Genomic DNA, 20,987 nt, shown 5'->3' with positions numbered 1-20,987 from the left:
ATGACGAATACAAATTTCTGTCAAAATGCGAAACTCGCCCTGTATATTATTAAACATTGGGATCAGACACTTTTTAATGGTCATTTGTTATTCCCCATAGGAGCCTCTATACGAGGTAGGAGTATGTACAGTTCCTCATGACTCACCCTGTATATACATTTTGTATACTGTATACTATATACTACACACATCGGCGTACGTTTCACTTTCTCTTTTGACTTAATTTGATGGACAAAGAATCGTACCGCATGGGAAAAGTTATAGCGGACGGACTATATGTAAAAACTGTTCAAAAAATCCATTGACTGAAATATTTATGTTTACGTTTGTGTTTTTATTTTAGGTCTTTCACGGATAGGGGATGAAATTCAGAACACATTACCTGACGATTTTTCTAATAATGAAAAACATATCCATCAGGACTCTTCAGAACAACTAGGCAAATGTGAGATTTGCTCCAATTCTTTTTCCCAAACAAGTGATTTAGAAAATCATTTAACAAATCACAGTTGTGAAAAATCTTATAAATGTGAAATTTGCTCCAAATTGTTTTCACTCAAATGGCATTTAAATCAGCATATGAAAATCCACATAGGAGATAAACCTTTTGCATGCGAAATTTGCTCCAAAATGTTTTCACAAAAGTTCGATTTAAAAATAGATCTTAGAACACACACTGGCGAAAAACCTTTTAAATGTGAAATTTGTTTTAAGCAATTTAATCAAAAAAGTCATTTGAAAAGCCATTTGAAAATACATACTAGTGAAAAGCCCTTTGAATGTGAAATTTGCTTTAAGCAATTTACTCATAACTGTAATTTGAAAAATCATTTGAGGACGCACACAGGTGAAAAACCTTTTAAATGTGAAATTTGTTTTAAGCAATTTAATCAAAAAGGTCATTTGAAAAGCCATTTGAAAGTACATACCGGTGAAAAATCTTATAAATGTGAAATTTGTTCGAAGCACTTTTCTTATGCAAATGATTTGAAAAATCATTTGAGGACGCACACAGGTGAAAAACCTTTTAAATGTGAAATTTGTTTTAAGAAATTTACTCAAAAATGTAATTTTAAAAGCCATTTGAAAGTACATACCGGTGAAAAATCTTATAAATGTGAAATTTGCTATAAATTGTTTTCACTAAAATGGCATTTAAATCAACATATGAAAATCCACATAGGAGAGAAACCTTTTGCATGTGAAATTTGCTCCAAAATGTTTTCACAAAAGTTCGATTTAAAAATTCATCTTAGAACACACACTGGCGAAAAACCTTTTAAATGTGAAATTTGTTTTAAGCAATTTAATCAAAAAAGTCATTTGAAAAGCCATTTGAAAATACATACTAGTGAAAAGCCCTTTGAATGTGAAATTTGCTTTAAGCAATTTACTCATAACTGTAATTTGAAAAGTCATTCGAAATTGCATACTGGTGAAAAACCTTTTAAATGTGAAATTTGTTGTAAACAACTTTCAAGTGCAAGCAGTTTTAAAAGGCATTGGAATACACACATGGGTGAAAATCGTTTCGAATGTGAATTTTGTTCGAAGCACTTTTCTGATGCAAATAGTTTGAAAAATCATTTGAGGACGCACACCGGTGAAAAACCTTTTAAATGTGAAATTTGTTTTAAGCAATTTACTCAAAAATGTAATTGGAAAAGCCATTTGAAAGTACATACCGGTGAAAAACCCTTTGAATGTGAAATTTGTTTTAGGCAATTTGCACATGAAAATAATTTGAAAAGACATTTGAAAACCCACGCCGAAGAAAATTTTACGAGTTCAAATCGATCCTCGCAACAAAAACTATAAAAACTTATTTTTATTTTTCATTTTTTAGTGATTACTTTTAAAACATTTCATAATACCGAAATTTCGTCCAGAGAATGCTACTCATATCGTAATGTAGGCAATATAATGTGCATTAATGTAAATATAGCGGGAAACTGGCTACAAGCGGCCCAGTGTAGAGAACACTGAAAATAACTGAGGGAGGTCTATGTCCAGCAGTGTGGACGCAATTTGCTGATTGATGATCATGAATGTAAATATCGTATGTATCTCAATCTCCTCTGCACGTTGCCGCGAAGGAAGTAGACTTTTCTGATGCAAATGGCGTGAAAAATCATTAATTGAAAAATGTTGAAAAGCCTTTTCAATGTGGAATTTGTTTTAAGCAGTTTAATCAAAAATGTAATTTGAAAATTCATTTGGAATTACACATTGGCGCCCTGAAAGTCCCTTTAATGTGAAATTTGTTTTAAATAATGTACTTATTACTCACTAACTCCTCTCATAATAGGAAATTCTTCATACGTCTGACTTTTACTTCTAGTGTCAGAACAAACCGGCTATTAATCTAATATCTCGTCCATCTAGACATGTGTAAACTGTGTCAAATGCTTTCTCGTAGTCGACAAAGCAGAATTGACATTTACATCTCGACATCTCCGATGAGAACCGGGATACCAATTAACGCTTCTCTTGTCTACATTTTTCTGTACTTTATCAACTGTTTGAGAAACTTCTTCGCACTTACTGGAAACATTTTTCATCGGTCTTTGTATAAATTTGCTCTATCTTTATAAACTGTTGATTATTTCCAACATAAGGTGGTTAAAAGGAACTACAACGTTAATGTTTTATGGTTTCATATGTTCAATGGACCTCAAATTTAATATGAAACGCGGTTTTGAGTCGCTATGCACTATGGTGCATTAGGTATATCCAGTGGCGGCTCTAGCCAATGTAGCGCCCGTGTGCAGTCGATGCACTGGCGCCCTTTGGTCGACGCGCAGTCAAAATGGAATAGTCGAATAAGTACCTATAATACCTAGTACCTGTACTAATAGTACAGAGAGTATTAGAGGGTATTATGTACGCTTATAATGTAAACAAAAATCCAGATGGAAATAGTGCAATATTAAATTATGTGAGGAATGAATAGGTACTCACGGCGTCAGAAGAACCTACCCAAATCTGTTCAAAATATTTAATTAAAAATGAACTTTTCTATCTATGAGGTATAAAGGAAAGTTGGTTGAGGAAATTTGACAGGTGTGAGTACACGAGTAAATAGTACTTTTAGGAAGGAATTTTTTAGATGAATAAAAAAGAACAACTTTGTGATTATTTAAAAAAATAATAATTTATTAAAGAATTATTAACAGACGCACAGAGGCACTTACTACAATATATAATTATAAAAAAGATACTTTTCGTGCTTTTGCATTAGCAAAATCTTGAAATAATATCACTTACTTCAATTTTTATTTCATATTTAATACTTACTAGTGAGAAATTTGTCAATCGACTTTGCGACAATGTTGACCTTGGATAATTTTTAATTTTTCACTGTGCGCTACTGTCACTGGTAATTTGAGGTAAATTCTAAGAGCAGTAAACAAATTTGGGAACACTGAATGTAATTTATTTGTATACAAGTAATTCAAAATGAAGCTAGAACTTGAATGCTGCATCAATGAAAAACTAGAATCAGTCGAGCTGTGGGTGTATAGAAGAATTCTGAAAATATCGTGGACAGAACACGTTTCAAATAAAGAGGTTCTGAGAAAGATGAATAAAGAAATGGAAATCTTAAATACCATCAAAACAAGAAAATTGGAATATCTCGGACATATTACACGTGGAGAGGGATACAACTTGCTCCAATTGATTATGAAAGAAAAGATTCAAGGAAAAATAAGCATAGGGAAACTCAGAATATCGTGGCGGCGCAATATGAGAGAATGGTACGGATGTACATCAAATGGACTTTTCAGAGCAGCCGTCTCTAAAATCCGAATAGCTGTGACGCTTGCCGACCTCCGTCGCGGAGATGGCACTTAAAGAAGAATTTAAAATATCCAAAGGTGTAGTAGAATCATCGATAAATAATGGTAATAATTCTATTTCATTAAAGAGTTCAAACCTATCTACGTCTGAAGAGCCAACATGACACAATTTATTTTCTAAATTAGAACAATATGCTCTTTTTGTATCTAACTCTAAATCCTTCCAGTGTTTTAATTTTTGAAGGAACGAAAAAGTGTCATTATTTTGCTTTAAAAGTTCGAAGCGTTCGTCAAACTTAGTAATTGAGGTATCTAATAGGTAATAGTAAAAGTTTACTTTAAAATGTATTTTCGCGTCAGTTACTGATTCATCTTACGCCTCATAATAAAAAAAAATTATATTTTATGTTGAAACAAAGTAAAGGACCCGCTCTTTGGCGCTTGGCGCCCCCCGACATCCCGGCGCCCGTGTGCACCGCACACCCTGCACAATAGGTAAAGCCGCCTCTGGGTATATCCTATACATATACACATATAGAAAAGTTGTTCAAAATTAAATTTCCTATCGAAATGCCAGTTTCTAAAGTAAAAAATAATTTTTTGATAAAAATATATTTAAAAAACAAACCAAAAAGCACGAAAAAACGGGATTATTCTTTTGCCCCATAACTTTTTTCCAGGGGTGTATAAATATAAGTCTTGCTTAACAATATAAAGATTCAACACTTCTTCTTTAAAATGACGTTCGGTAGAAATCATTGGCATTCATAGTATCCTAGATACGATTTTTCGCAAACATTGTTCTGTAACTGTTTTCTACGTCGTTTTAATAGGTATATGCAATTGTACATATAATTTTCAACAAATGGTTGCCAGAGTGGCAGAAGTCAGCGAAGACAACTGACTGTCCCTAAAGACAAAAATACATAATATATAGTAATAACAAAATCCCAACAGCACCAGAAAAGCATAACAATACATGAAAAACAAATTAAAAAAGTTAAAAAATGTAAATATCTGGGTACAACAATTATTGAAAATAATGAACACACAGAAGATATTAAAACAAGAATAGGACAGGCAAGAAATGCTTTGAACAAACTGAAAAAAGTATTCTGTAGTAGGGATATTACAATTTGTTTAAAGATGACTTCTGAGATGCTACGTGTTCTCCGTATTATTTTATGGGTTGGAGGCTTGGACATTGAAGAAATATGTTTCGTACAGATTAGAAGCCTTCGAGTTATAGGCCTACAGAAGAATATTAAGAATAAGTTTGGTGGATAGAGTTACGACTGTCGAGATGTTGAGAAGAATGGGAACATAAAGAGAGGTTTTAAATACAGTAATTAAAGTTAGAAAACTGCAATATCTGGGACATGTCATGAGGGGCGAGCGTTATAACGCAGTGAATAATACAAGGAATATTACAGGGTAGAAGGAGTCGTGGAAGAAGACGTATCTCCTGGTTAAACAATTTGAAAGCTTGGTTTACCTGCACTTTTGATCTATTTAGAGCAGCGATATCGAAAGTACGAATAGCCATGATGATTGACGACCTTCTTAGAGGAGATGGCACATAAAGAAGAATGGTACATTTAATAGAAATAAAAATCAATTACCTTTAAAGTGGTCTATAGTAGTAGATTCTAGGACTACATAATTTTAAGCAAGATACGGTTCTTCAAAGTGTACGATTTTTAACGATTTTTGCTAAATTTTATGAAGCTATTCTTTAAATTTATCGTTTTAATTTCGTTTCTTGTACATCTAGGTATACACATTGCTAAATGAGAAAGGAAGCTTATTTTCTGTACTTTAAAATGATCTGCAAAAGATTCTAGGGCTGACGTTAACCAAGATATGGTTCATCAAAGAGTAATTTTAATTTTTGGTTAAACTGCTTTCCTAATATATTTAGGTATTTCCATTGCTGGTTAGTGACGTAACAAACTCCGTTGGGGCCCCCCGCAATATTGGAAATGAGGCCCCCTTTAAAAAATGAAAAATGTGACTTATGTAACACCCCTAACAACACAAAACATTCCAGGAATGTTCCTAGAAGGTACACACAGGACATTGAAAACATTCCTGGAATGTCCCCAAAAGCACACGAACGTCTCTGGAAAGTCCCAGGAAAGTGCTGTGTCAGCATTTTAAACATTCCTTGAATGTCTTGTTGGAACATTCCATGAATGTTTACGAATGTTCTTTGAACATTCACAGTATATTGTTTAGACTGAATGTCTTGTTGAAACATTCCATGAATGTTCTTAGGACATTCAAAGTATATTTTTTAGACATTCTCTGAAATATATCGTCAGTGATGTGACAATACCTCCTATATGTTTTTTCATGAGTTTTGCAGGAGACGAAAAACATTTTTTACGGTCACCTCCTGTTTTCATACGTAAGTTTTGACTTGTTTTGTAGTAAATAGATAGTTGAATTTACTACAAAACAAATCAAAAAATATATGAAAACACGAGGTGGCCCAAACAAGTTTTTCATCTCCTACAAAATTCATGAAAAAGCAGATAGGAGGTATTGTCACATCACCGACGATATACCAGAAGTACAGTAGGAAAAATGAAAGAATACCCATGAACGAACATATAAAACACGCTGTATTTTCCTGTCACCGTGTCACACAAAAAACTGGTCAGCACAAGTACATGTAATAATTATTGTTACTTGCACAGGATAATTTCCTTTGTGACACGGTGACAGGAAAATACAGCGTGTTTTATATGTTCATTCATGGGTATTCTTTCATTTTTCCGACTGTATATGTAGCCATACCAAATAATACATCCTTGATAAATATAAACATTTTTATTGCACAAAATCTTGTCATATATTTTTTTCCATAATCATCACTACGATGACGATTCATTGTATTGAATTGTTCATTAGAATTACAATCTGGTCATAACTCTGACCAATGAGCAATTTTAATTTAACCTAAATTACTACTGTTCCTTAAAATGAAGAGCTTACCCATAGCGTCTCTTATCTAATCTAACAGGCACACAAGCACTATGCTCTGCTTTTCTAACCGCACTATTCTAACATACACATGCACACAAGCATTATGCTCTGCTTTTCACTATCACTCAAACTAGTTCAAAAGGCTTTGTCCTCTTCAATCTTCTAGTTTGCCCAGTTGTATCCAGGAGCTGGATTTCCTCAATATTCTTGTAGGTACTTACGAAGTTGTTGCTTGTGACTTCCAACTTTACTCCAACTTTAAAAACAAATCCAGCTGTAAAATATTTATGTGCCTGAAGGCTTTTGTATGCTTTCATCTATAATATCTATAATAGTAATTTGGTGGAATGCACTTTATGGTAAAATCCAATTCTGACTGAATTGTATATGGATCTAAATCCCCAATTATTTTCAGCTTCAATAAATATCTAAAACAATAAAAGAAATCTAATAATAAAACACTGAAAACGTTTGTTTTCTATACTTCCACAGAATTTATTATAACTAAGTGACTACAGCTGTTTCGGCAGAGTGCCTTTCTCAAGTGATATGGTTTACAATGTGTTTGCCTTTTTTAAGTCTTCAACTGAAGAGGTTGAGGAGTGGGGAGCTGTTTGTCTCGAGTTGGTCATTCAGAATTATATCTGTATTTTTCAGTTTATTAATTTCCATAGATTCTAAAAAAGATAGCTTAAGGCCTTTATTTTGAATATGCAGAATTTGAAACTCTTCATTGAAAGAATGATTATGATCTAGAAGGTGAAGTGCGTATGTAGAAGTGTCTGTTTTTCTATTGTTGAATGCCCTTTTGTGTTCTGCTATCCGTTTGTCAAAAGTTCTGCCAGTTTGACCGATGTACGTTTTCGGACAGTCACCACACGTTAGTTTGTACACACCACTCTGTAGTTGCTTTCTCTTTCGGCTTTTATTGTTCTTAATAAAAGAACGAGAATATATTGTTCTTAATAAAAGAAAGAGAAAGCAACTACAGAGTGGTGTGTACAAACTAACGTGTGGTGACTGTCCGAAAACGTACATCGGTCAAACTGGCAGAACTTTTGACAAACGGATAGCAGAACACAAAAGGGCATTCAACAATAGAAAAACAGACACTTCTACATACGCACTTCACCTTCTAGATCATAATCATTCTTTCAATGAAGAGTTTCAAATTCTGCATATTCAAAATAAAGTCCTTAAGCTATCTTTTTTAGAATCTATGGAAATTAATAAACTGAAAAATACAGATATAATTCTGAATGACCAACTCGAGACAAACAGCTCCCCACTCCTCAACCTCTTCAGTTGAAGACTTAAAAAGGCAAACACATTGTAAACTATATCACTTGAGAAAGGCACTCTGCCGAAACAGCTGTAGTCACTTAGTTATAATAAATTCTGTGGAAGTATAGAAAACAAACGTTTTCAGTGTTTTATTATTAGATAAAATTAACTTCCATCAAGTGACGGTCGAATCCATCAATTATTTAATTAAAGAAATAATGTTATTGCTTGCAAAATTCATCAATATTGATAAATATCAGAGAAAAATGAACATTGCCCTACCTTTCTCCAAACATCTGGTGTCTCCAATAATAATTTCCTTAAATAATCACTTTGCAGTGTGGTAAAGTTTATAAAGTTCACAAAATACAGCAAACGAAATCCAAATGAATCCAAAATATGACGATAAACAGTGAAATGATGAAATGAAATGGTCACATTGATATTACAAACATAACCTCTGTAACCTGTATGCCATGCCAACCAGAACCAGAAGTCACGTGGTTTTGATTGCCTAAATACATATACACGCGCAGCAAATTTGAAAATGAATGCAAATTGAATAGTAAATGGCCTCTCTTAAAATATAGGACATTGGTAGTATGTTCATAGAATGTCTTGTGGTAACATTCCACGAATAACTTAATCAGATATTCACCGAATGTTCCTTGAATGTCCAGTACATTCAAACATTAATAGAACTTTGATAGTACATTCCTGGAATGTTTTGTGTTGTTAGGGACCAACTTATATGTATGCTTCTTTTCATGAGCATTTTTCAGTGCGTCACAAATGATAGAAAAAAGGTAAGTCCGTGATAATATACATTTGTAACATTTATTCTAACATGACATTCTAGTTAAATCTGACAGTTGTCAAATTTTATTTGCAGTTTGGCATAAAAACAAATCAATTTTGTCTATTGCATTTATAAAATGGTATTTTCTTTTATTTCTATAGTCTTATAAATTGTACAGATTATATTCGTAGATATATTATATAATTGGTAAATAATTTTTTTCGATTATAGCGCCATCTATTGAGAACTAGAATAAATGTTATAAATGTCACCGACGAAATGTAATCACCGACGTGCGTTTTTTTCTGTCACATACAATTTAATGCGTTAGAAAGAAATCGAAAAACTGTGACGCACTGAAAGAACCTCATGAGAAAAAGCATGTATGTCCAGTAAATGAACGTCAAATACAGCGATACCGTGTAATTTTCAGTGTAACCACCGAAGTGGTTAATACCTTTCGAGTTGTTTGCGAGTGAAAATATTTATTGTTCAACAAAAAAACCATGTTTTCCTGCGGGCTTTCGCAAACAACTCAAACAGTAAGTATTTGATCGAAAAAAATATTCTTAGCAAAAATGTAGTTTAAAAAAAATGAAAAAAATGAAGTCTATCGACCCAGAAAAGGCAAAGCTGTAGTTCATGAAAAATTGTTCCTATTCGTCAAATTCCAGATCGAATATTTCAACGTTAAATAACCAAAAAATTACGCACTTTTCGGGAAAAGCTTTTTTGTTAACATTAAAAAAAAGGTTTGAATTTAAGAGTTTAAGTTTTCTCCGAAAAGTGCTTCATTTTTTGGTTATTTCACGTTGAAATATTCGATTTGGAATTGGACGAATAACAATTTTTCATGAGCTATAACTTTGCTTTTACTGTGATGATAGACTTTATGTATTCACCATTTTTTTTGGTTTTCCTTTATAGCTACATTTTTGCTAAAAATATTTTTTCGATAAAATACTTATTTTTGAGTTATTTGTGAAAGCCAGCATGAAAACATGGTTTTTTTTGTTGAAAAATAAACGTTTTTACTCGCAAATAACTCATTGGCGTAGATAAAGCAACTCTATGGGACAACAGTTGCTTATAATTAGTCAATTTATCCATTTCCGGACTTATTTTAATCATATGTTTTTCACCCCCGAGAAGGGGTGACTTTCACCCCTAAACTAAAAGCAACGAACGGTATTAGTCCAACTTTGAAGAGGAGGGTAATTAGAACCGAAATCCAAATTGTCAAGCAAATCTGTTGTGCCGCTGATAATTACACTCCAAAACGGTTATTTACTGGGGCAAGTATTACTGTATTCATGCACTGTTTATGACAACTTTTTGCATCTTTATTGGTATACAATAAAATAGAACAAAAATTAATAAATGATAACATTATTATAGGTACATAGTATTATTCTGATGAGATGAACAACTTTTTTCGAGTACTACTATCAGCGAATAAATCTACAATAATTTTATTAATACATATGATCTATCTGATGGGCAACTTCATTTTCACTACTACACTGCTTAACAAACGTTGCGTATATTTGCGTAAAATAATACAACAATAACACATTTTTACATATATTAACGACAAGATTAGGCCCCCGCAAGCTTCAAGCTGCGGGGGCCTCTGTTACGCCTATGGCTTTAACACAAAAATATTCGTAAAAGTTAGTAAAAATCGTTGCAAGCATCACACTTTGATGAACCATATCTTGGTTGTCGTTAGTCCTAGAATCTCTTGCAGATCCTTTGAAAGTACAGAAAATAAAGCTTTCTTTTTATTTAGAAATGTATATACCTAAATGTACAAGAACGAAGTTAAACCGAGAAATTTAAAAATATAGGTGTAAAAGTTAGCAAAAATCATTAAAAATAGAACATTTTGAAGCATCTGGCTTAAAATTAGTCCTAGAACCTTTTACAATATCAATTTATAGGCAATTGATTTTTCTTTATTTTAAATGTACCGTTGTATTTACATAGGACTGTGTTTAATCTTAATCTCAAATATTCAATTTTCATATCCGAATGTATTTATATATATTTATCGCCCTGTATAGTATATGACGAAATCTTATTGCTGAATACTGCCATGTGCGGTCTACTAATTTAGTTGATTATTGCAAATTGTAAATAATATTTTGGTTATTATAAAGCAGTGCTGATGTTAATTAAAAACATTTCTTTGTTCTTTTATATTAATAATAAATGAAGACGTGTACGACTTGACCGAGAAACTCGTTTTATAAAACATATTGCCCCTAAGAAAGAGCATTAATTCATTCTTATTCATTCAACACGTAGCTTCACTATACAGTCTCATTATTATTATACAGCCAAGAGAGTAGGTTCTTTATAAACTACAGTCGGAAAAATGAAAGAATACCCATGAACGAACATATAAAACATGCTGTATGTTCCTGTCACAGGGTCACAAAGAAAATTGCTCAGCGCAAGTACATGTAGTAATAATTATTACATGTACTTGCGCTGGCCAATTTTTTATGTGACACGGTGACAGAAAAATACAGCGTGTTTTATATGTTCGTTCATGGGTATTCTTTCATTTTTCCTACTGTATATTGTATTGAATATGGAAACAAATGTACAAAAAGTGCATAGAATTCATCCTAATGCACCGTAGTTCAAAGGGATTAATTCTCCCCTTTCTCAAAAACGCAGCCAGTTAAATGGTAGCACTCTGCGGTTTTTTCTTATTTGGGTGTACGTTGACCATAATATGAAACAATAAAACATCTTTAAGGTTGTAGTTCCTTTCTAAAGTACATAATAGTCTATTGGTTTATCATTTTAGAAGTTTCGTTGAATTTACTTTCGTTTTTTTTTAGAAATTTCTTCTAGTTTTTCATTAGTCTTTCGAGAAACTTCTGAGCATCATCGCCTAATCAACACATATGAATTTGTTTAAATAAATAATGTTTGAATTTGCATTTTCAAAGTCCTTTAATAGTTTTTACTGAATACCGAACAATTAACGCGCTAATAATTGTTTGCAAATGTTTATACAGTCTGGAATAAACTTTAGAAGTACTATGCCTTTTTTTATTTATATTTTTGGGACTATTTATTATTGGCTTATAAATTATTATCTAAAAAAGATCACTTCACGCCTGAAACCACTCGTAACGGGAAATTAAGCTTTCGATTCTATTATTTATTGTATACATTACTCTTACTATATTAATTAATTCATTACTAAATCCTACTTAACATTCGATTGCAATATAAAATATATCAAACGATATCATTTATTACGATAAACAATATACAGACTGTTAGGCGTAGATATAGTCCAGTGAAGGAAGCGTTAAAATTGGCAACATTGCTTATGAGAATGAGTTGCATTGCTACTGTAGAATGACTGAATGAATCGGCACAGGGAATCATTAGATGGGACGCGGGGAAGCAGTGTTGCCACGTATAGGGTGTATATCTAATTTAAAACTAAACAGTCTGTATGAATGATTTCTAGAAAGATTAAATGCCACTGACTAAGCAAAATCATATTCTAGATGCTTATAGATTCAGCGGTGAATAATTGAAAATTTTGACTGTAAATTGTCAAAATACATTTACAGTTAGCGTCACTGCTGTCGAGAATTCTCCGAAAGCCATCACATGACAGGGTTTCACCACCTTATATATATACACTATCGTGAAACATCTTACTTGAGCATGTTATAATACCCATTTTGTGAGCAGAATTTGTTAACTATTATAATTTAGAGAGAGATCTAGAATTTTAAAATGAAATATAACAGTCATATATTTGATAATTGATATCAAATTTGCTCTATATATTTTGCCAGCTATATTGTTTCGATTATTGGTTATAACTTTTTATACAAAAATCGTTCTAATTGGGTTAAAAGAGATAAATCAAGCTTTAATTTTCAAATTCAAAATGAGAAAATATGTTCTTACCAAATATATTATACACCGGTACTTAGGCGCCAATGCCCTTCTGGTACCGATCTACGGAGGAGTATCACTGAGACGCAAGCCCTTACTCCTTGCCGTACTGTTGCCCCATAGGCCGATCAGACGCGCGCATATTCCAGTCTACTAAGCCTCAGATTTATATGAATTTTAAACTGCTGCGTTAGTCTTTTTGTTTTCCGTTCACCGGGCCAGGAATTGAACTTACATTTATCCCGACGAAGTGATGTGTCCCCTGTCGTCCCGCGAGGCTATCCGATCGACTCTCACCAAATTATTCCCTAAATAAACCGATTGTGGCAAGCATTTTCTGAAATATTTGGTTTGCTTGTTGAAACAACTTAATAAGTATCGTCCTATTAGAGGTAAAACTCACTAACTCCACTTTTCAAAAAGTTGAGTAAAATCGATTTAAAGGAACACATTGTTTTTTTTTTAAATTCACCTGATTTGAATATCAGAATTTCTTAATGCTTTAAAGAGTAATATTAAAAACAGATACTTTATGCTATGTTTTGTCACAGAAAATATGATTTAATAAATATTAGATTAATAGTCCAGGAACCGAAGCTTTTCACCTCGCAATTTTTACAGAATGGATCAATTTGCTTGAAAATTTGACAATAAGTAGTGGATAGGAGCTTTTACCATGGGGGTGGTTGCCACCCCATTTCAAGGGTGGAAATTTTTTATTATATTTTGACCGCAAAAGTTGGTAAAAACATTCATTCTTAGCAAAAAACGTTCTATACATTTTTTTTGATAAAATTAATAGCTTTCGACTTCTTCGCTATCGAAAGTGTTAGTTTTGTATCGAAAAAATCAATGTTTTTAATTATTTTTCTGCTAATAACTCCAAAAGTTTTCGTTTTATCAAAACAACTTTACTTAACAAAAATGTACCTTTTGAAAAAATAAACAAAACCGTTTTTCTTAATTTTCTTTAAGACCAATAGTAATCGAGCTATAGTTTATTATACGCTAGCTCTTCTTCGTCAACTGCTAAATATTGTAGAGTCAAAGTCAAAAGACGGGAAAACTATGCATTTTTCGAGGATAACTTATTCAAACTAATTTAAAGTATGTATTTAAAAATCTCTATCGCTAGAAATAAAACAAAGGTCTCTAGCTCAAAAATTAAGTGACATAATGAAAAGAATGTCAGTCCCTATTTTTTTCAGCGAAAAAGTGATCCGAAGCAACTCCCTAATCACCACCCTAATAATTCGTCATTGACCTTATTTGGTCTTCTTTATTTATGTATTATTAATAGGCTCTAGAAGTTTGACCGGCTTACAATGATTAGTTTTAAAATAAATGGAGTTAAAAGCGAATAACGAATTTTTGTAGTTTGGAAAAAATGGCTTTTTCTTCAGAATAGAAAAATTAGAATCAGAGATACAAAAAAAATGTTTAAATATAAAATTGTAGCTTATTTAATTCCCAAGAAAATGGTTTGCAAAAATTTTTTCTACGGCAAAAATTGAGTGAGCTATTGACAATTAAAACTTGTAACAACATGCAAAAACTACCTTTACCAACCCTTTCAAAGTCACCTCTTTTTGCGACTGAGGATTTTAGAAAGATTTAATATCAATAGGCTTAAAGACCATGCAAAAACCTACAAAATTTTTTTTACCAAACTTTCTAAGATAAAAAATAAAAAAGTTACGGTTAAAAAATCAATATATTTTTTTGAAAAAAAAAGGAGTTATCCAATTGGAAGCATAATAATGTCAGTTAACGGTGTTTTCAGTCATTGGCCTTATTTATCCTTCTTTGTTTATGTATTATTAATAGATCATAGAAGTTTGACTGGCTTAGAATGATTAGTTTTTATAAAACTGGAGTTAAAAGCGAATAACGAATTTTTGTAATTTGGTAAAAAATTCCATTTTCTTCAGAATAGAAAGATTAGCATCAGAGATACGAAAAAATGTTTAAATAATATGAAACTGTAGGTTATTTCATTTCCAAGAAGCTGGTTTAAATTTTTTTTTTGCGGCAAAAATTGAGTGCATTGTAAATGAGCCTATATCAAAAAACATTGATTTTTTCGATATAAAACTAACACTTTCGATAGCGAATAAATCGAAAACTATTAATTTTATCATAAAAATGTATAGAAAAATATTTGCTTAGAATGAATGTTTTTATGAACTTTTGCAGTCAAAATATAATATAAAATTTCCACCCCCCAGATGGGGTGGCAACCACCCCCATGGTAAAGGCGCCTTTCGGCATCATATAGATTATGATCCTTGTACTATCCACTACTTATTCTCAAATTTTCAAGCAAATCGATCCATTCTGTAAAAATTGCGAGGTTTTGTCCTATATTAAGCTTCATTATTTGGACTATAATTTTTATAATTTAATATTATGAAGTTAATGAATTTGTCTCCATAAAGTATCAAGACTTCGGGATTCAAAATGAAAGAAATAAGTGACAAAAAATGCATTCTAGTACAAAATGTTGAAATTAAAACAGATTATCTAAGGAATTAAAACTGCGAATCTACACAATAAGTTGAAAAAAAAAATTCTTGTGAATGCACTTTTTCAATTTGAATTCATAATTTCACTCGTCTTCTTTATTCCCCGTATCAGATATTGTAAACTCTGTAACTCGATTTATGTTTATATTTACTAACGTACCTATTGTTTGAAAAATCACTAAGTACCGATTCGTCGCTCCAGATTGTAAAGAAAAATTCACTAAGTATAAGTTTTTTAACGAGTTTTAACTTGAAAACAAAATTCACAATAATGCGCTTGGTGAATTGTATCATAAATTATCTCAGCAATTAGAAGGCTTTAAGCACTTGGCGACTTTTCCATGGCTGTGTGGTACCGTATTGAGTACAAATGGATCATCACTATCATCTCACTAGAACTCGTATGTGAGTCTTGGCCGTGTTTACTATTTCCCTCCATTGTTGTCGGTCCTGAGCAGCTATTTCCCATTGCTGTACTCCCATTTTACGTAGATCACTGGCTACTGCGTCGTTCCATCTCTTTCTTGGGCGACCAACTGACCTTTTGCCATCGGGCCTTTCCCAAAATGTGGCGTTCAGAAGTCTTTCGTTACTCGATCTTAGCACGTGGCCCGCCCATCTTATTCGGTTTGCTTTAATGTAGCGTACTATATTTTCATCTCCATATACTGTCCGGAATTCATCATTGTGTCTTCGTCTCCATTATCCTGTTGTCTCTTCTCTGCAAGGCTCATATATAGTCCGCAGTATCTTTCTTTCAAGTACCAGTAATTTTGTCGTTTCCCGCTGGTTCAGAGTCCATGTCTCGCTTCCATACACGTTATTGTGGGACGAATTATTGTCTTATATACTCTTATCTTTGCTGGTCTTGAGAGTATTTTTGATTTAAGTATGGTCATTAATGAGTAATATGCCCTGTTTCCTGCAATGATCCTGGCTGCAAGTACTTGAATTCTTTGACGATTTTAAAGTTGTATTCATTAATTGCTACGTTTTGTCTAACCCTTGGTCTTGGGTTCTTCGTAACCACCATGTACTTGGTCTTGTCCTCGTTAACCTTAAGACCAACTTCCTTGGTCCCGTTCTCGTATAGGGTGAAAACTTCTTTTGCATCTCTGGTGGACTGTGCAATTGTGTCCACGTCATCTGCAAAGGCCAATAGTATTTTTGATCCTTGGGTGGCAAATCCGTTTGTCAGTTGTGGCTCAGCTTTCCTTACTGCATGTTCCAGTGCTAAGTTAAACAGCAGGGGGCGAGAGGATTTCCTTGTCTAAGCCCGGTGTCAATGAGGAATTCCTCCGACGTGGTGCTGCCAATTCTGATCCGTGCGGAAGCGTTCTCCGTGCTCACCTGTGCTAATCGTACCAGCTTTCCAGGTATTCTCATTTCTACCTAGGTCTCTCACAATGATTCTCTGCTAACAGAATCGTAAGCTTGTTTAAAGTCCACGAAGATTTGGTGTATATCGCGGTTGAATTCCCAGTTTTTTTCCAACACCTAGCGTATGACGAAGATCTGGTCTACGGTCGACCTTCCCGGTCTGAATCCGCTTTGGTAGTCGCCTATCATTTCCTCTGCTTATGGAGTTAGTCTTCTAAACAGTATTATGGATATAATTTTGTATGTTATATTGACTAACGATACTCCTATATAGTTCCGACATATTTGTTTGTCTCCCTTCTTCTGGGTAGATACTATATGGCTTTCATGCCAGTGTTTCGGTATTTCTTCTCTTTCCCAGACTTCTCTTATGAGATGATATATCTCAAGGTGGAGTACAAATGGATGAAAATGTCAAAATCTCAAAAAAGCGCACTTAGTGAGTTTTATCTCTAATAGGACGTTATGTAAAAACTATTCAAAAAATTCATTGACTGTAATATTGTGGACGATATAAAAAATTCGAATGTTTATGTTTGTGTTTTTGTTCTAGGTCTTTCACAGAGAGAGGATGAAATACAGAACACATTACTAGAAGATTATTCTAATAATGACAAACATATCCATCAGGACTCTTCAGAAAAACTAGCCAAATGTGAGATTTGCTCCAATTCTTTTTCTCAAACAAGTGATTTAAAAAATCATTTAATAATGCACAATTGTGACCAAACTTTTAAATGTGAAATTTGTTGTAAGCCATTTGCACGTGCAACTGCTTTAAAAACACATTTTAGAACACACACTGGTGAAAAACCTTTTAAATGTGAAATTTGTCTTAAGCAATTTAGTCAGAAAGGTCATTTGAAAGCCCATTTGCAAATGCATACTGGTGAAAAGCCCTTTGAATGTGAAATTTGTTTGAGGCAATTTGCACAAGGACATCTTTTAAAAAGTCATTTGAGAATACATGGTATTGGAAAACCTTTTGAATGCGAAGTTTGTTTTAAAAAATTTACTCATAAATGCAATTTGAAAGGTCATTTGAAAATACATACTGGTGAAAAACCTTTTCAATGTAAAATTTGTTTTAAGCAATTTACTCATAACTGTAATTTGAAAAGTCATTTGAAAATGCATACTGGTGAAACGCCCTTTGAATGTGAAATTTGTTTTATGCGATTTGCTCATGGACATATTTTAAAAAGTCATTTGAGGGTACATAATATTGGAAAACCTTTTGAATGCGAAATTTGTTTTAAGCACTTCCCTCAAGCAAGTCATTTGAAAAAACATTTTAAGACACACACTGGTGAAAAACCTTTTAAATGTGAAATTTGTTTTAAGCATTTTGCTCAAAAATGTCATTTGAAAACCCATTTAAAAATACATACTGGTGAAAAGCCTTTTGAATGTGAAATTTGTTTTAGGCAGTTTGCACGTAGACATATTTTAAAGTGTCATTTGAAAACACATTCTACTGAAATTTATTTAAAAAAATAAATAAATGAAGTAAGAGACAGACGTACTCTTTATCATTTATCGTCTTCCGATGACCGGTTTCGCTCTTCACAGTATGCAGAGCATTTACAGGTCAACGGTTCTTCGTCTTCTTCTTCACGTGCTACTCCTACCGGAAATTGGAAATCATCATGGCAACTGCGACTTTGTTAGCAGCGCGCCTAAAAAGTTCAATAGAACTACACCCGAACCATCACGTAGATTGCGAAGTAGCGATATTTTTCGTCTTCCCACACTTCTTTGCCCTTAATTTTGCCCTGCATGATATTTCTTAAAAGTTCGCACTTTTCAACCCTCATAATGTGCACCAAGTATTCAACGGTCTACGGTTAAAAGTCACTAACTGCTACAAATAAAAACCAGACTTAAAACAATGTCTGGTTCTAAAAGATGCTAAAAAGATTCATAAGATCAAGCCAATATTGAATAACATACATAAAAGGTTATTAAGACAGCAGACAAATACATATGCACGTACACATAACGGCAGCAACAAACGCCCTCATGTCTACAAACACATGCAAATGTATGCAGTCTGTAATTATGCAATGATAATGTGTTGTACTTACATTCCGCTACAAGGGGCTCCTTCTTGAGTATTCAATAACATGATTTATTGCTCAAATTATGCCAATAGGATATGGTGGAATAGACGAAAATGTAAACGTTAACAAGTGTATGGCAAAGTTCTTGAGGGTGGTCAGATAAGTGGCGAGAGACAGGCAACAAATCTATGTTTGTTATTTTGTTTGCTAAGTAGATCAAAAGTAAATGTCATATATACAATTTTGATATATGTAACGGTTTTAAAATTTTTTATCTATATTTATTAAAAGATTTCTATTTAATTATGTGTTGGTGAAAGTAAGGCTGACAACGTTTGGATAAAAAAAAGGTTAATATCTAATATTGATGTTAGCTCTGGTTGTGCAATTGTAATCCAATTGTTAAGGTCAATGCTCCTTGATGTTCAAATGTCAGGAGCAGTGGTCGTACAAAGGAAGAAACAGTTGAAAAGGTCAGAATTGTAACTAAATAATTGTATTAGCAGTCATATGATAAAAATAATAAAATGTGACTTGGTAAACATTGTAGGTACCTGAAACTGAGATATAAAACAGAGGGGAGAGAAAAGATAGAAAACAAACGGTTGTTTGTTGTGGTTGGATAGCAGGCGCGGATCCAAGGGGGGGTCAATGGGGTCAATTGCCCCCTCCTTGAGACTTCGCGTGGTGTCGCCTTTTTTTAAGAAATATATAATTAGGATTGAAAATAAATAGTGAGCTTTGTGTCCTGTTGACAACTGAATAACGGAATAAAACATAAAACATAATTTCTTCTCCAAAGTACGTGTTCTCGGTCTTACTGCATGGTGTCGAGTCTTGGACTGTGAATAAAATCGATCTACTCGCCTAAATCGCCTTGAGGCTTTCGAAATGTGGTTCTATAGAAGAATTTTAAAAGTATCTTGGGTGAAGAAGATTCTAAACTCCACAATACTAGAACGTCTCAGCAAGACTACTGAGATTATAGAAGGCATCAAGAAGAGAAAAGTGGAGTATTTTGGACATGTAATAAGAAGTTTCAAATATAGGCTGCTACAAAATATTATGCAAGTAAAAATAAAAGGCAAACGCAGTCCAGGACGAAAAAGCACTTCGTGGTTAATTTATTGTGGCAGTGAATAAAATTAAGATAGCTATGATAGTAACCAACGTTCTGAAAGGACATGGTACATGAAGAAAAATAAAGTAACAGTCCATACCGAAAAAGAATCCTGAGTACGCGAGTGGCGAGAAAGTTTTATTTCATTGCCCCCTCCTTGCAAGGTTGCTGGATCCGCCGTTGTTGGATAGAGATAATCTAAATGTAATATTCAGTTGAAAGTTAATTGAAAGTAAAGTGAGAATATGTTTTATTGATTTAAGCAGAGAAGAAATTTTAATAAACTGTTGAATCAAATAAAAGAAAAAGAAAATAAATAGGGGTACCTACATTGTGTTATGTTAATAAAAAATAAATAAGTAAATAAATAATAATTCTGTTGTAAAACGAAAACTAACAGACGTCTTATTAGACGAGCGGCACACCAAAAAAAAACCGTTCTTTCTCGAAATACTGACCACTAAATTATTTATTATAAAAACTAAATATTAAACATTGATTTATTACAAAAACAGTGCTTTCACATGACACATGGCAGTAGTGTTTAGTATTCTGAAAACAAATTGGAATATTTGAAGTTTTCAGTAAAAGATGTCAAAAATTATAGTTTTTTCAGAAAAAACTATGATTTTTATTTATATTGGTATTTCAGCCCAGATTACAACATTACATACTATGAACAGAACTTGAAACTTTAATATTTTTTATGTATATGGAACTTTTAAGGTAGTTTTAAGTTATAGTATTACTGAATAAAACTTTGAATTGCCTTTCTGTTGTTTTGATTTCCTGTGAAATTTCATCAAAAATCACACAATATTTATAGTTTGAAATTCCCGCTTAACTATAATTTGTCAATTCAGTTCCCTTCCAATCAAGAGATGGCGTTAATTCGATCCGAAAGATTAGTATGGTTTGTGATTACACCCGTTGCGAAGAAATTATATTGCTTTTCGTATGTCTTTGATTTTTATGGCAACAAAAAAGTCAAAGTCATCGCTTTTGCAACACTTGATTTCAGGAGGTGTACTTGGGATATCACTATCACTATTTTCCATAATTTTCGTTAAGTATCTAACTGAATGC

The 20,987-nt window shown here is 32.9% G+C and overlaps 1 protein-coding gene across 4 annotated transcripts in view; it reads left to right on the top strand.

The window, feature by feature from the left end:
• LOC114328568 (oocyte zinc finger protein XlCOF6.1) overlaps positions 1-20,671 on the top strand; it is a 108,919-nt gene extending 88,248 nt beyond the window's left edge. For 3 of the 4 annotated variants that reach the window (XM_028277453.2, XM_028277451.2, XM_028277450.2), the window contains 2 exons: positions 344-445; positions 17,272-20,671. In XM_028277453.2, coding sequence (XP_028133254.1) covers positions 344-445; positions 17,272-18,218 — 1,049 coding nt within the window. In that variant the 3' untranslated portion in view covers positions 18,219-20,671. The remainder of the gene's footprint in view (positions 1-343; positions 446-17,271) is intronic. The other variant, XM_028277454.2, reaches the window with a different exon arrangement.
• Positions 20,672-20,987: the final 316 nt, after the last annotated feature.

This window comes from Diabrotica virgifera, chromosome 5, assembly GCF_917563875.1.
Source record: "Diabrotica virgifera virgifera chromosome 5, PGI_DIABVI_V3a".
In the NCBI taxonomy this organism is placed as follows: Eukaryota; Metazoa; Arthropoda; class Insecta; order Coleoptera; family Chrysomelidae; genus Diabrotica; species Diabrotica virgifera.
This window is presented reverse-complemented; position numbering and strand designations above follow the sequence as displayed.